We start from the raw sequence: 16,739 nt of genomic DNA on the forward strand, positions 1-16,739 counted from the left end.
GAGCAAAGTATCAGCTCCTGCTGTTTGACTGTGAAACCCATCAGTTCAAATCCCGGTACTTCTCGAATCTTTAGCTGGGAAAGGGTCAGCGAGTCTCTATAAATGAACCCGATTCCCCCTCCTCGATTGAGTGGGCGTGGGGTGTGACTGATTTTATAGCCTGAGGGACAGGCTAGGCCCAACTCAACCTCACAGTCCTCCCGAGTCCACGTTTCTGTGAGAAACAGGACATCGAGTTTTTCTGATTCGATGAGGAAGGCAATTTCCGTATAGTGCTTGCAAAGGGATCGGACATTAAGCAGCCCACAGGAAATTCGCCTCATAGTTGGTTGCCTGACCGGGTTCTGACAGGGTCTGAGTCTGAGTAGCTCAGCCCGAGAGTAGGCTATGGGAAGTGGGCCAGAGGGGCCCGAGGTAGCGGCCCTAAGCGCGTCCGATGCGCGAACGGGTGCAAACGGGCTTACCTCTGGCGCACCTCCGTTCGGCGCCCCTACGGCGCACCCGCTGCGCACCGTCGCTGCGCACTTGTCTAGCGGCCATCTTATATGGCCGGCGGGGTATCGCGTGGGTCCTGGCAGGGCGAGTGGCTCTCCCCCACCCAAGATGGCGCCCAGTGAGGAAAGACCTTCTCCCCACTCCAAAATGGCGCTCGAAACCGGCGCGATGCTTCTACAGTGCCCCCGAGTCCCTTCTATCCCACAAATGTGGGTGTACAGCGATTAGAGTGCGGGTAAGAGCTCCCTTAATTCCCCCTAAGCGGCGCAGACAATTTAAAATTAAAAGCGCGATCGCTCGGCGCAAAACAAGATAAAGCGAAGTAAAGTAATAATTTTTAAAATTACAGAGCAGGAGGAGCGTTATACACGCAGCGCTAATGCAGGAGTTAAAGTCCTAAGATGCCTACTGAATTCCATTTGAATGAGCCTGTCGTTCTTAGATCCTTTTTTCCCAATCCATCCTCACAATCAGAAAGATCATTGCATTCTTTAGATTTGCAAAGATGTCTCAAATTCAGTATAGACAAGACAAAGGACATAAGCACATCAGACCAGCTGTTTTTATAATGTGATCAACCACGAAAAAGTCAAGTCTTGCCCAAACACGGGATAGCATGTTGGCTCTCAGCCTGTATTGCTTTCTGTCATGCCAAAGCAAAGTGGCCGCTTCGGTGAAGATTGAGTGCGCATTACACCAGGAGCATTGCTTTAACTGCAGCACTCTATGCTGGGGTGAGCTTGAAATACATCTGCCGTGCAGCCACCTGAAGGAGCAGGCATACGTTCACGAAGCATTACTGCCTTGACATGGATGCAGAGGCTGACTCTGCAGTGGGACGAGCAGTCCTGAGCCTACTTCCCCCTTTCTTCTGTTCTGTTATTTGTACTGCTTGCTATTCTGATTCAAGCATAGGAATATATAAAAGATCCAGTGTTGGAAAAGAAATCAGTTACTAACCTGTAGCTCCAGTTCTCCAACATTGGTATCTTTTATATATTCATATGCAACCCTCCCTCCTCCCTGGTCAAAAGGTCATTGTATTCTGTTGTCACACTTGTACTTTGACATTTGAGCTACGGTGGCCTCTGGGGCAGTAGGAGAGCTTAAGCTTCCACCTCATTACCTGAAGTGTGGGTTCTTTCAAATGAGGTGGATATGTTTTCAAACATGCTATGTTGTTTAATGCAAATGGCCATTCTACATTATATACTGTGTGTGTTATATTTGTACACCTAATGCCACTATTTTCATATAAGAGGGATTCCCAGAGTGATGACTGGGAATGATTCAAGCATGTAAATATATAAAAGATACCAATGCTGGAGAGCTGTAGTTGCACGTAAGTAACTAATTTCTTCCAAAACGTCAAGACTCAAGAACCTTCACAATTTTAATTGACTGGCTCTGTATCCCATTGAAATGTTATTTTAAGCTTTTACTTTGAAAACATCTTCAGGATTTTAAGGCAACTCACTTGAGACTTGATTGCTCAGTGTCTAAACCCAGAAGGCAGGGGCAAATCTTGCGACAAATCTGGTACCAACAATTAAGATTTCTAGTTTGATACATTTTTTGAATATTTTGGCTACTTGTGGTACAGTATTGACATTGTAACTGTCATTTCCAGAAGATCCTTGCACTGAAACATCTGGTGGGGCCCTTTTTTTTTTGCCCAATTTCTGATGAAGGAAAGGGATGAATTTTCTGTGATATTGCTGGTGTCCACTGTGTTTGCATGATCATTTTCTGTTTGCAGTTGAAACAACCGAGATCTCAATGACTGGAGATTTTTTACTGCTTGTCGACACTGCCAGTTAGCTCATCATAAGAGCAGTCAACTGTCTATTATCATTTGTTCCAAATAATAAAATGCTTGATAATATTACCTAAATAACACCATCTCCCCAGGGCCAGAGGACAGGAAGGGCCTCTTACGCGGTCCTAGGATAGACACATTGTTAATCTCAGTGGTATGCCAGATTGCAGGGTTTCTTGAGAGCTCTTTAAGTGGGAAGACAACATTTCTGAATTCTTGTGCTCCAAGTGCTTAGGAGGCTTTTTTTCCACTTCATGTAAATTGAATAACTGTTACTGTATGTAAAACCCTTTCGTTCCAATTTGAGGCATTTAAGATATTTTCTTTATTAGTTCGGACGAAAACATGTTCGTATTGGCCCTAAAATGGATACCTCTTTGCTATTTTAATGGGTCATTGTTACTGTTGTGGAACTCTTTATATTAACATACCTTTTATGTGCTCATGTAAAAATCATTCAGCTCGCTTACTGCAACTATAAACAAGTACAAACACAAACAGATTTTGGAAGTTGGGTTTTTGTTGACCTGCCTGAAGGCATTCATTTTATCAGTAAACATGCTTTTTATATTAAATAATATTTGACGGCATTATCGGAGACACTGGGTGGTTCTACTGTATTTGTCTGCTGTGTTTTACTTGCTTTTGTTATAAGATGGAGAATGTCCCCACCAGTGGTGGGTTGTTTTATAGAGCCAATTATGGGAATGTCTGACTGGGCCAGAGTTTTCTTATTCCGAGGTTGAGCTTTTGAAGAATTTAGTCCAATTTGCATATTTCGATATAGGGGCTACACACATGAATTATTTTCGAATTAAATGCAGGTTTGTTAAATGGGGTGCCTCCGTTAGGGCTATTTCGAGATTTGGAACTGTAATCAACTGTTTGCAACAGAATGATCCGTGCCTTGTTTTTATGTACGTATTGTCTACCTTTTTTGGTTTCCAATTCTATTTCTGGTTTATTCAAGTCTCTAGTAGATATCATCGATACTGCTACAGGATTGGTATGAGAAGAGTTCAGCGGAGTTCTAAATTTAACTGCAAACTAATAATGAATATTAGTTGACGCCTTGCACCTTGACACAACCTTACTCTTTAACAATTGTGCTATAGTCTATGTTTGTTGGTCTAACTACTGAATTATTGTATAGGCCTAACTACTTCAATGCCTCAGTCTTTTTCTTTTTCTTGTTAAATGCCCCACTTACATGTTCGACCTAATTGTTTACATTAAAATGATTATGTCCAGTTAGAAAGTCAAAACATAGATATCAGTGTATTTCTATGAAAATTACAGTAATAATATTGTTTAAGTGTAAGGGACCGTTGGTCATTGAAAATAATTGCTCGGCCATTAATTGGGTTCCCTTGATGTTGTAAAACAACACCTAAGATAATTTATGGCAGTCCTCCCTATCTCTCCAGCATGTGTTGTCTTCACCAAACTAAATCTGAGATATAGGGCTTGGAAAATTATGGTTTATGCACTCTGCAGTGTCATGGAGAACAGTTGGAGATTTAGTCACAAATGATGCATAGAGGTCACTAATGCTTTTGATGAAACTTAATACAGTAGTTTGGATACTCACATTTTGCAGAAAAATCTGAGTCTACAGAAGATGCAGACTCTGAAGAGATTATTTTGTGCACAGCATATAATTGACCTTTTATTTCTTGAGTACAATTTGTGTTTCCTTTAAATATATTGGTTCTTTTCCATGTTAAATCAGGTAGAAGAAGAGTTTGGGGTTCATCGGCTCAATCCAGGCCGAAGTCATCACCGTCATGTAAGGACCGTTCGTGAAGTTCGTACAGTTGTCACACGAGTGATCACCGATGTGTACTATGTGAATGGAGAAGAGGTGGAGCGGAAAGTGGTTGAGGTAATGTGTCCATCATTTGTACGGGTGTGTGATGCCATTAAATCTTTCTTTAGTGTACTATTAAGTACTTTCATTAGCAGAATTGAGTCCTTCACTATTCACCTGTCAACTATGTAGCGGTAATGGTGTAATTACCAGGAAGAGTACTATTTGGTTTGCAGATTTTAGGTGGAATTAGTCTGTCTCTGTTGACTAAAGACTGTGATATTCTTTTCGTAGTAGATTCAAAGAGGCACCTGTACTCCTCTAAGGGACCAGTTCTCGCCTATGTATCAGACTAAGGGACACATGTTCACCTGTGTATCTATTTGGACACTAAGGGGTTCCCCTGAAAGGTGACCAGTCAACCTTTGCAATAGGCCATCCACTCCGCAGCAACACAAGTCACATTTTATATTAACTCTTGATATGTTTGAGCTACAAACAATTTATTCGTTTAAATGGTCAGATCCTGCAGCAGATCTTGCATTATGAGGCAAATATGGCAGAGCCATAATTTTAGAGAAAACATTTGCAAACTAGGATATTTTGCCATTCATGTTTGATCTGCTCTTGTGGAAAAAGGGAGAAGTGCTGATGACAGAAACTCCATGGCTCGGAGACAAATGGCTTGTGTTTCCACATTTTATCGTATTTGTTACACTCTGTGATTAGAAGCATATCCCACTTTATGAATATAATTTAATGTCAATAACTCATTATAACCTTAAATAATCATGTGTATTCATTGGTTGATTAAACTGGGCAGTGAAATGCCAAACAAATACTAAAAATTGGGATGTCTGTGCATTCTGGCCACACCTCTGGCTCCACCCACATATCCAATCCTTGGGTTATTCCCGCCCTCTGATTCTCCGCCCACTGTTCCCCTACTTTTTTTCCCCCCACTTCGACCCCTGTGTAAGACTCCGCATCCCTAGACCTGTGATGTGCTGCCGCTGCAGGCTCCACATGTGCCACACATTTACGGTGCCGGGCTTCCGCATAAGGGAGCTGGCCATTATTGTATCCTTAAACGTGAGCACGCTGTCAGTTTGACATTAACTACACGTAGAGGGACTCTAAGTTTCTTTTAAAAAATATAGCTAACATTTGGACCTATACATTTTATTTTGTATAAGTTAATTGAATGTGTGTAAAATTTAGCAATGCCTGGGGAATTCTAGTAAAGGGAGCAAGCATTGGCCAATCACTAGCGTGTGTGATTGCTGCATTATTTATTACTAACTTTGACTTTGTGCTTTAACTTTGGATACAAGTTATCATGAATTCTAGCACCAACAAGCCAATATTGGTAAATATGTGTGCTACAAATAATCCCTAACATACACTGTGCATACAGTATATTTAATCTTGTGCTTTAATCATAGGCTGTTTTAAAGTATTCTGATAAAAATCGAATCATGCTGAAGACAGCCTTGATTGGTGTTGGATCGAGGACCCGGAAGTCTGCACACCTAGCAGACCGAGATAAAGCACCTTGTCAGAAAGTTTAGCGTTTTCCCTACAGGCGGTGTTTGTTGGCCTGTGGCAGGGTCAGTCACATGTCCTGGATTCCTGGCATTTAATAGAGTCTATCCCAGTTCTGCGCCCCAGTGTTTCTTGTGCCTCACCTGGCACACATCATGTCGGAGGATGGTGATGATGTTAAAATTTGCCCCCCCCCCTGGAAAAATGTCTGCGGGTGCCCATGCCTTCAACAGAGTGGGTTACCAAAGGAGACAAAACGGCATGGGTCAGAAGGGGGTATAACGTAGAGAGGACCAAGAAGCAAGGGAGCTCTCACAATGGAGGTAGGGGAGTGGGCCTGAACTGAATCAAGACAAGGGCAAAGTATAAATATTTAAGCAATCAAAGGAGTAAAGGAGGAGCAGATCTGGCTAACAGAATCATTCTTAGCAGGTCTTATCTCATCCTGAGGATTTTCCTTTTGACTGTGGTTTTCTGTTGCCATTTTCCTGATTTTTCTGATAGAGACTCCTAACAATAGATTCCTCATATTAAAATATTCCCCAGGCTTTAGACTGGATCTGGAAAATCTTGAGCAGTACCTCTGCTCACCGGTAGATGGTGTCGGCGCATACGCCGTCCACATTGGAAGAGACGTGCACTGCGCCTATGAAGGCGCCATCTTGGTATGGTGACATAAGTTCATTTTTTCTGCCCCAACAGACTGAATCCAGAGAGCTACCTCCATCGTTTTTTTACCACCTTTTCACCCTTTTTGTTGACTCTTTTTGAGCTATTGTTCCCAGTGTGCCAAGGACATGTCTCCCACAGACAGTGTTCTGATTTTTCTCCCCACTTGGTTTGGCGTCTAGGTTTGGACCACGACTTCAAGGCCTGCGCCGACTGTCGGTCAATGCAACCAAAGGTGATCCAAAAGGGAGTTTTAAAGCTCTCAGCCGTGTTGCACAAGAAGGCTCCAAGTCATTCCCAATCTAGAGGGAGATCTCAGGCCCAGTCACAGAGTCAGTTTCTTAATCGGGTGTCTTCCAAATCGAAGTTATTGTTATTTAAGTCACACAAGTCCAAGAAGCACAGAAAGAAGTCGATGCGCTCTTCAGCGTCCCTCTCTCGACGTTGTGCATCTAGGCTCCACTCTTGCCCTGTGGAGCCAGATGCCTGATCTGCTCTGCACTTCCTGAATTCCCTGGAGTTAGATCATCTCCTTCCCAACATAGGGAGTTCCATCAGGTCATGGGGCCAACGACTCCCTCTGGGGCGCTTTCGGGCCCCATGGAGCAGAGAGATGCCCCAGTTGAGATACCGCCAGCGAGCTCAATCCGGACACCAGCTAAAACCCCTAGATCTGCTGATGGATCCTGACTGACTCCGGCGCATAGACCTATGCCAGAGTATGTCATCCCAACGCGTCGGCACCACCCGATGACGTGTAACCCATTTTCCTCTCTGACTCAGAGACTGACTCCGCAGACCACACCATGTCAATAATCTGATTTGAACATGTTGCCCTTGTCCTTTGACAGACCCTGCGCTGATTTAAATTTTGGGCTACCAGTTTCATGATGCATCTGGTGAACTGGCCCACTACCACTGTGAGGGTAACTAGTATGAGTAGCTGGGTCTCGGCTTATGGGACCTGCCATGAAGGAAGGTGTGTCCATCTCAATGATGGTGAGGAGGGCAGCAGAGGTCAGCTCCCTTCCATCCAGGTTGGCACAGTCTTGACGGTGGTGCTACAATCATGGTTATCCTCTCCAGACCCCTGCTTCCACTAATAAGCCCTCATCGATATCCTTATGGGGGCTTAAGCCAAGCCCTGCACAGGTATTCCAGTGCACAAGATGATTGTCTGTTGCCACTGCCCGCTGCTGGGGACTCGGTTTTCTTGACCTAGCACCCGACCTCGAGAGCCTGGTGGTGCAGCCTCTGCTGCCAACATCAAGCCTAGCGCGTTCCCTACCACTCCACCGGACAGGGAATCAAAGATGATCATGAAACACTATTGCCTGGACAGTTAGCTCTTTCGAGATGGGCACTTTGCTGGTTCAATGCTCCAGGGCTTTTTTAGTTTGTCAGTTTGCGACTCACCTCCGGGGAAGTATTGCTTTATTCTAAGGTGAGAAATATGCAGTTAGAAGTCTCTATCAGAAGAACAAATTACTCACCTGAGGTAACGCTTTTTCTGGTAGAGATTCTGTCTAACTGAATATTTCCTTACCGACCCTCCCATCCTCTTCGTTCTGCGAACTGGGTTCTTCACCTAAAAGAGCTTGTTACACTCTGCATACTGGTCACAAATTTTTCTAACTCTGTGTTTTTGGCGTGGAAATAGTCATGAAAGAAACTGATGGTCAGTGTGAGAAGGTGGCCCCTGTAATGTGATGCGAACAGCGTCAACGCAGAGCCACTGCTGCCACCTACCGACGTATATTCTGATGTCTGGAGAATATTCTAAGGTGAGGAATTTGCAATTAGATAGAGTCTCTACCAGAATAAAACATTACAGAAGGTAAATAACATGTTCATCAGGTGAATTGGCTTAAAATGTGAGAGTGGGTGGGCCGACACTAAAAGAACCTGCACTCTAAAGGCAGAGGTTACATGCCAACGGCCTCAGCTCCTTACATTGGCAGTGTTTTCTGCAGCCCCTAGCTTTGTGATTCATCACCTTCCTCAATGGTCACCACCTTCATGGTGGTGTTCTTTGCTGCTGCAGTCTCCCAGTGCCACATCTTTCCATGTTACAAGGCTGTGTGGGTGAGTGGGTAATGCGCTGCCTGCACTGGGGGAGTAGGAGAAAGTTGAACGAGACAACAGCACTCAGTAATGTATATTTAGTAGCTCGTTCGCATAATTTGAGTGCATCCAACCGTCAGCAAATGAGGTGAATTTGCTCAGCCCTCAACTTCTTCTAGAGCCCACCGTAGCTCATTTGAGTATTAATTAGTCAGATTATTAATGAGATTGCATGGTAGTCATCATTTCTCATCACATCAGAACCACCTCTGAATGAGATAAAAAATGTCTCTGTTTATGGACTGCTCACCTTTTGGTCAAAGGAAGGTTTTTTGTCCATGATCCTCATTTGTATTGCACCTACTTCCTATCTTGAGAACAAAGCCTGTTCTCTGCGACATTTGTAAAACTTCCCATTCTAACACTATGAGGGACAGAGTAAGGAGACATGCTTTATTTCTTGAAGAGAAAAAAGTTTCCTCCTCTCCTGGGGATGACCGCTCTTCTCAGAATGATTCGGTCTGAAGTGCATCTCTAGGCACTTCCACTAATACCAAAATTACATGGAGATGCCATAGTTGCAGTTCTCTAAAGCAGCACCTACCAGATTGGTTTCTAATTAAAAACAGTCATCTACCCTCTTCAAAAATGAATAGTATTATTCCAGAATGCAAAATGATACATCCATCCAGTTCCTCAAACCTTCTATGGTCTTTCCTGATGAAATCTGCTTTAAAAATCTGAATTTTTACTAAGTCGTATCATCTACAGGTACATCTTCAGCCTTATTGACCACACCCATATCAGCTGTAAGCCCGTTTGTTTGTTTTGTGGACCTACAGCTACAGATTCTTCGGTTCTGCTCTCCGATGACTTTCACACAACCAACTTCTGTAGTGCAACTGACGACAGCTGTGCTTGCCATATCGTCTTTAGTACTGACCTGCTCAGTGCTCGAAGTTAGCTATACATCAATCTAACTTCCTTGGTGTTCAATCAGCAGCAGCTCCTAGCCGACAGAGCCCTTGCTAACAGCACCATTGATGGTGGAAAATTCAGAGTAGGTCATTGCAAATCTGGTAGCACTGGAAGTTTGACTAACCTACCATCAGTCTTCATCTTCTTTCAAAGTGTCAGTACAGCTTATCTGTACATGTTCTTGCTAGGCTTGGAAAAGTAGACTGAAGGTCATGAAGAGGATCAAGCTTTGGAAACAGCTGACACTGTGAACAGTTCAATGTGGAGTACATACCTGAGTACTTTCCAAGAGAAGATGATTATTGACACCAGGATGCAGACCATCAACCACCAAAGGGCTTGGGCAGGGTTTGGAAGACCACATACAGCCCTCTCAGGTTGGCAACCAGAGGGACTGTTGTGCATAGGGTATGACGCTCCCACGCACTGCTATTGGAAAGACTGTTTGAGAGACTATATTACTGACCCCATGTGTTACCTGGTGGAATCATCCATACCTGCATTCTTCAGCTAACTTAAATGTCATGTTGCACAGCTAATGCACTTACTCATTGGCCTTAATAGGAATTTGTGTAAACATATTTGAAAATAATTTATCCCTCCATAGTCCTTTCATACTTGTCAATTCTTAACATCTTGTTCGTTCCATGTATTGTCATTACAAGTGAGGTTAACCTTTTGGCTGCTAAGCCTTTTCCCCTTAGAATGCTAAGCCTTTTTTCATATTTATGGTAGGTATTCCTCATACTTTCATAATCTTATTTCCATAAAATGAATCCTCAATAAATGTGTGTATTTTTTTCCCTCATCTTGGGTATTCTAGGGATACCTGGGGTTTGTGGATTCACCTGGTGGGAACTGAGAAAATAGTTAAAATATACAAAATTGTATTCTGTTTTGTGGGGAAATGGAAGGGAAAGTCCTGTGCAAGGAAGTGAAGGTTTGCTGTGCTAAGATCACCATTGACCTAGCTTTCAGGAACAAGCTTACTGGATAAAGAAAACCAACCTTTTTTTCACTACAGTGTTTGCATTTTTCTCGTTGTTAGTCAGTTTTCGTTCCTTTTATTTGATTTATTTTGGTGTACCTGTAGTTTGTGGTCGAAACAGCAGTGAAACCCATGGGTGATCTCAGAAAAATATACATTTCTGTAAAGTGACACAATTCAGTATTCAACAAGGGGTTATTTATACAGATCACTAATGGTTCTCCCTAAGAAACTAATCATTGAAATAAAAAAAATTAAAAATTAAAATCAATGGCAACAATAGCAATTGGTAAAGTTTTCATCTTTAATTATTTTCTGGATTGTGGCTTTACGAACAAAAGTTAACATGTGTCAGACCCTTCTGATCTCTGGGATACATAATGGTTGTGGGTTGTCCAACAACAAGCATTATGCAGAGCTAACAATTGAGCTGCAGCTTATATGATTTGTCATTATGTACCGACCATGCAGCAATTTATGTGGTAAAATGTAATGAATGACAAATTAGTGTGAAGGTAACATATTTTTCAAATGTACTCAATACAGTGGGTTTAGACTAGTGTTGTTTTTTTTACAACTCTGAATTTAAGGTTTCCCATACTGTCATTTGCTTCAGAGGGCATTTTGCAAATTGTGTTCTTTCTTGCACACTGTCTTACATTTAGAGGCCAAAAACATGGAGAGATCCAGTTGATAATAAATACATGTTCACTTATTGTATGTTTCCAAATGTTCCCAATATAAACAATACCCACTTGTATGGCTGGGCACAGCGCCTGGGACCGAAAAGGCTCCAACATCCGACTCCAAATGTTGGATATGAAAAAGACCCCATTTGGCTTTGTGGGTAGCTGTAGAATTTTAACCCAGGCTCTGCCGCCAATCAGGCACATCTCCCAAACTCAGACTCTTCTGAAAACTAGACACCCAGGTGAAGGAAGAATTGTGTCACTTGCTTGGGTCCCCCTACCTTTTCTTACCCACAATGGCCCGCAAGCCTCAAACTTTGTAATAAATCATACATTTTCTACATATTTCTGGGAAGGAATGGTCCGTATGCGGCTGAGATCTGTAATTGTGTGGCTGAGCCTATCATACCAGCAAGGGACAGTCGAAAACGACTCTGTGGCAATGTCATCTAAATATGGTCACCTTTTTTGGTTTTTCCAGCTATATGCGACAGACCTAGCTGCACAAATAGGGTACCATTATTTTTGAAAGAGGTCTGAGAACCCATAATGGTAAAACATTTGTTGCTACCTCGTAGATCTACAATATTTTTGTGTATAAGTTAGAGGGAATTTTTATACAAATACTTTCAGGTTTGCAAGGTGCAATGGGTAGGAAGTAAAGGTGGGATGACCTTAAGCCAAACCCCTAGATTCCACAGAGTTTCTAGATTTCATCAATGCTGGGGGTCTGTACAGTGCCGTGGGCACTGGGCGACACTAAGCTCAAATATGGCAGCTACCTCACATGCTAAGTTAGATAAAAATGTTTTTTTTCTTCAATAGATAGGACAATTGCAGGACAGCTGGTAAGAACAATTGTGATATTGTCAAAAGGCACAAACAAAGAACTTACACACTGACAGACAACTATTAAATTGAATTGATTTCACATAAGGATTGGCATTGGGTTCAAAGTATGAATTCTTTAACACCAAGTGACCATAATGAGTTTGTCCCCACCACTGTTGCAGTGGCTAGTGGAGTCAGGCAAACAAAACTGAGCACCGCTTTCAAACAAAAAAAGTAACAAATAATGATCACAAGGGCGAAGCTGAATTAATAGAAAACAAGCATTTGCAATGCAATAGGTCCCGCATTTACGCGAGTTTGAGCTATTGGCATTATAAGTAACAATGCCTTTGATTTATGTTTTAAATAACGAAAACAAATCGGCACCTCACAAGCTTTTTTTCCACCTTTCCTCCGGGTCTAACGGTCATCGGGGGCAACTTCAATGCCGTACTGCACCCGCCGCGCGACACATCAGGTGCTCCCTTTGAATCCCGTCTACCCTCTCCTAAGCCTCTTTCTGATTGTTCCTCTGCCCTGGGTGGGTCTCTGTGACGCTTGGCGGATGTGGAATTCCTGTCGGGACCAGTACACTCACACTGCGGCGGCCCATCACACTCACTCCCGTATCGATCTGTTCCTAGTGCCGGCCTCCAACTGTCAGTTGGTGTCCGGGGCCACTATTTTGCCGAGGGGCATCTCAGATCACTCCCCTGTCTCCCTCCGTCTCGGGACTCATCCAGATGGTGTTTGTACGACCTGGCATATGAATGTCTGGTTTCTGCAGGACAAGTAGTTTGTTGACTCCCTTGAGCAGGAGCATAGGCAATACTGTTTGATCAACTCAGGATCAGTCTCATCGCCGGGTACGTTGTGGGAAGCAGGCAAGGCTACTATACTATTGGGAAGAGGTGTTGCGCAGCGGCCAGGGCGACGGACGCTGGGGATCACGGTTCAATCCCCGGCTCCGGCGGCAGGGGTCTGCCCAGCACCATGCGACTCTGGGCAATTGGATGCGGCCCAGGCCGATAATGACAGCGCTGACTCCACCCGACAACTTGTTCTGCTTAGTGAGGAAATCTGTCACATCTCCTTGGACTCCGCTAAAATGCTTTGGTGCTCCTTTGTGGCGCGCGTTTATGGTTGGGGTGATAAAAATAGCAAATCACTCCACAACCTAGTCTCGTACCCCAAAGCTGACCGCCTCATTCCGGAGGTTTGGGATGCGGCCGTTTACCTTGAGGGCCGTCGCCCAAGCCTTTGAGGGTTATTATGCCAATCTATACGCTGCCAGGCCTCCCGTGGCCTCTTTGGCTGCAATGTTGTTAGAGACCAGGACCCAGCTGCCCCGCCTTCCCCAGGAAGTCTCTGAGACCCTGGATCTCCCCCTCTCTGCGGAAGAGATACACCGGACCATTTCACTCCTGCTTTCGGGCAGAACGCCTGGGCCGGATGGCTATCCCCAAGAATACTATACAACCTATCACAATCTGTTGGTCCCGCACCTAGTGTCGCTGTTCAAGCACGTGGTGTCCACGTGGTCCTTTCCCCCCAAAGCGGACGTGGCCACCATTGTGGTCCTCCCAAAGACACAGCCACCCTCCCTTGCCTGTGCGGACTACCGCCCCATTTCCCTTATCAACACCGAGGTGAAAATCGTTGCCACTGTCTTGGCTCAGCATATCCGCCCCCACTTACACATCTTAGTCCACTCGGACCAGAATGCTTTTATGCCTGCCTGTGGCACTCGGCACTGTATATGCTGCCTCCACCTCGCCCTCATGTATCTCCACCGTCTCACCCCGTATCTGGCCTTGCTCCTCATTGATTTTGAGAAAGCGTTTGACACGGTGGATTGGAGCTATTTGGAGGACGTGTTGGAGGTGATGGGGTTTGGCCTTCCGTTCCGGCACCTCATCTGTGTCCTTTATTCCAGTCCTACAGCGAGGGTCCTGATTAACTGGGTGCTTTCAGAGAAATTCCCCATCCAGAGGAGCACTTGCCAGGGCTGCCCACTCTCGCCACTCTTATACGCGCTAGCAATGGAGCCATTGGCCTCCGGCATCCGCGGGTGGGCTTGGGACCCCTTTCAGGTCGACAAGAAGACCCTTTACGCCGATGATGTCCTCCTTTTTCTGGCGGACCACGAGAGCTTCGGCCCACGATGACTGGATGCCCTCTCTAACTTTGAACGGGTTTCAGGCCTGCAGCACAATCCGGCAAAGTCCACTCTATTGCCACTCCATCCGTCCCGTGCCTGCTTCGACTGGCAGAAGAATATTCCCCTGCGCAGGTTGTCTTTCAAATACCTGGGAGTCTGGATCTCCCTGCTTCCTGAACTCAAGTGGGCCCTGAATATTACGCCCCTGGTCACCAAGACCAAGGTGGACCATAGGAGGTGGCAATCCTTCCCTCTCAATCCCCTTTGCAGGAGTTGAAGAACCGGGTTATTTAAGACCCAGCCGCGCCAGGGGAAACGCCCTAGTCTCCGGGTCCACCTGTCTTAGAGTACAGAGACGCGGGTACTTCTTGGTGACGTCAAAGATCAATTTTATTAGCTGCAGCCTGTAACAGAGATCCTAGAAGTACAACACAGTGTATGTTCTCAGGAGACTGCTCTCTTACAAAAACCAGTCATCCCTTTTTATACCAAATATTATGCTTCAGGCAAATATTCCTAATTTACAGTTGACCACTCACATGTTTTTACAAAAAGAAAAGGCAGGATCATAATGACAAGCCCATTTTTCAGTTTGTCCAGCCCATAAGCAATTATTGGTCAAACCCAACATTCTTCATCAGACAGGTCGATGAAAACCACCATAAAAACGGGCACATCCCCATCGTAAACGGATCATAAAGAAAGGAGCAGAGACAGGTGTGAGCAAGATAAGACATAGGTATGCGCAATAAAAGGTTTGATGGTGTTTTGTGCCTCGATCCGTAATCTTGATCCGCTACCGGGAAAGGGACTGGTTCAACAAGTTCGGCTTCGGGCAAGAGGGTCGCCCGCTCAGGTCATTCAGAGGACAGCTAAGGTGTACGTGTGCTTGGAGACTCGTTCGGCCACTGTCGCCAGCCTATGTGAGGGCAACCATAAAATGGCTGCCGTACGCAAGATGGAACCCGAGGGTTCAGTACGGACTCCCTGATTTCGTGGTGATTTCGTCACTCGAATAGGGCGAAAATACTCATACATCTTGCACTCGCCATATTCGGTCTGCTGATACCAAAATCGTCATGATAAGACGACTTTTATAACAAAGTTCAGAATTTCAGTACCTCAGCCCCTCCTTTTGCCCTTACATAGGCAATAACCTAAACCCATGTCAGTCTGAGTCCAGGTCTATACTCATCAGATCATCAAGATGTTGCTGTAGCAGCATCCTATTACTTAGCACGTCTTTTGATAGAGGTTTCCTTACACACGATGTAGCACAGAGACACGTATAGCAGGAGCACACTGTACACAAAGACAGAGCAGGAAAAGGATGGCTAAGATCACCCCAATTACCATCAGAGTCTTCCATCCCCATGTGGATAACAGTTCCCAGAACCATCCCATCAACGACCAATCTCCTTTATCCACGTGTATAGATTCGGAGATTTTATGCTGTTTGGAAATGGCCTGGTACACTGTCGGAGCATTGAAAACACAGCAACTTGATTGGATCACTTTACATACCCACCTCGATCTGCAAGTATGACATCTAACGCAACCCTGTTCTGGAGAGTCATAAGACGATCCGACTGGAGCTCAGCAGTCAAGTTACTAAGGGCACCGGCAGTTTCAACTACGGTGGACTCAACCACTCTCGTCAGTTGTCGTATGTTCCTGCTGTTCACCATAGTTCCCCAAAACGGCAGAAAACCCTTCAAGAAATCTCCCAATTCTTGTCCTGCAGTATCTTCCTTACTGAAGACACCTCTGGCTACTCTTTTCTTGTGGTAATCTGCCAAGGCTGTGTAGGTGGGAGGCAACAGGAACGAGACAAAACATGTGCCCGAGAAATCAGGGGGCAGCCATGTGTATGCTCTATCATAACAGATGAAAAAGGTACCCTTAGATGCTAGGAACGGTGGGGAAGTTTGGGACGAAAAAACATACGTCTCAGTGCAGATACTACTCCCTAACTGAGCTCTCGCATTCTTTTTTTTTTTTAAATCTTTTTATTGAATTAAAAAAACATAGAAATAAAACAAAAGCAAGGCAATACAATACAAATGTGTCACTTCGTTACCGGGGGGGGTACATATGCAAATCAAATATCAGAATTATACGATGATAATGGGGGGGGGGAGGAGACCAGAAGCAAATAAAACATCTAAATTCCTGAGGAGGAAACATCAGGTTGGGAGGAAGACAGGTCAGTATTCAGTTCCGGACGGGGGGGAGTGCATATATCACCACGGTACGTGTTCCATTGAGACCAACTTTTCCCCCATTTGCGGGGCGTGCCACGGGAAACATAAACAGTCTTTTCTCTAAACATACACCAGTCCATGTTTTGTTGCCACACCAGAACTGTCGGTGGCCTCTGCGCGCCCCATACTTGGGCAATGTCTCTCTTGACAATCATGTTACCCAAGGTCACCCACCGAAGCTGCGCCTTGTCATAATCATTCGGCTCCCAGACATTCAACAGACATCTCCGCGCTTCAGGCATTGATTGCACACCCGTGACTTCACTCATGACTTCATGCACGCGGGTCCAATAGCGCAGCACTGCAGGACATTCCCAAATAATATGTAGAAACGTGCCCACCATACCACAGCCACGCCTGCACAATCCATCCGTCGAGAATCCCATGCGTACCAGACGAGGACCTGTCACGTATACCCTATGAAGA

At 44.8% G+C, this 16,739-nt stretch overlaps 1 protein-coding gene across 6 annotated transcripts in view; it reads left to right on the forward strand.

The window, feature by feature from the left end:
* TP53BP1 (tumor protein p53 binding protein 1) overlaps positions 1–16,739 on the forward strand; it is a 767,880-nt gene that overhangs the window by 347,276 nt on the left and 403,865 nt on the right. For all 6 annotated transcript variants that reach the window (XM_078683313.1, XM_078683315.1, XM_078683318.1 and 3 more), the window contains one exon: positions 4,047–4,199. In XM_078683313.1, the coding sequence (XP_078539439.1) occupies positions 4,047–4,199 (153 nt within the window). The remainder of the gene's footprint in view (positions 1–4,046; positions 4,200–16,739) is intronic.

This window comes from Lissotriton helveticus, chromosome 3_1, assembly GCF_964261635.1.
Source record: "Lissotriton helveticus chromosome 3_1, aLisHel1.1, whole genome shotgun sequence".
Classification (NCBI taxonomy): domain Eukaryota; kingdom Metazoa; phylum Chordata; class Amphibia; order Caudata; family Salamandridae; genus Lissotriton; species Lissotriton helveticus.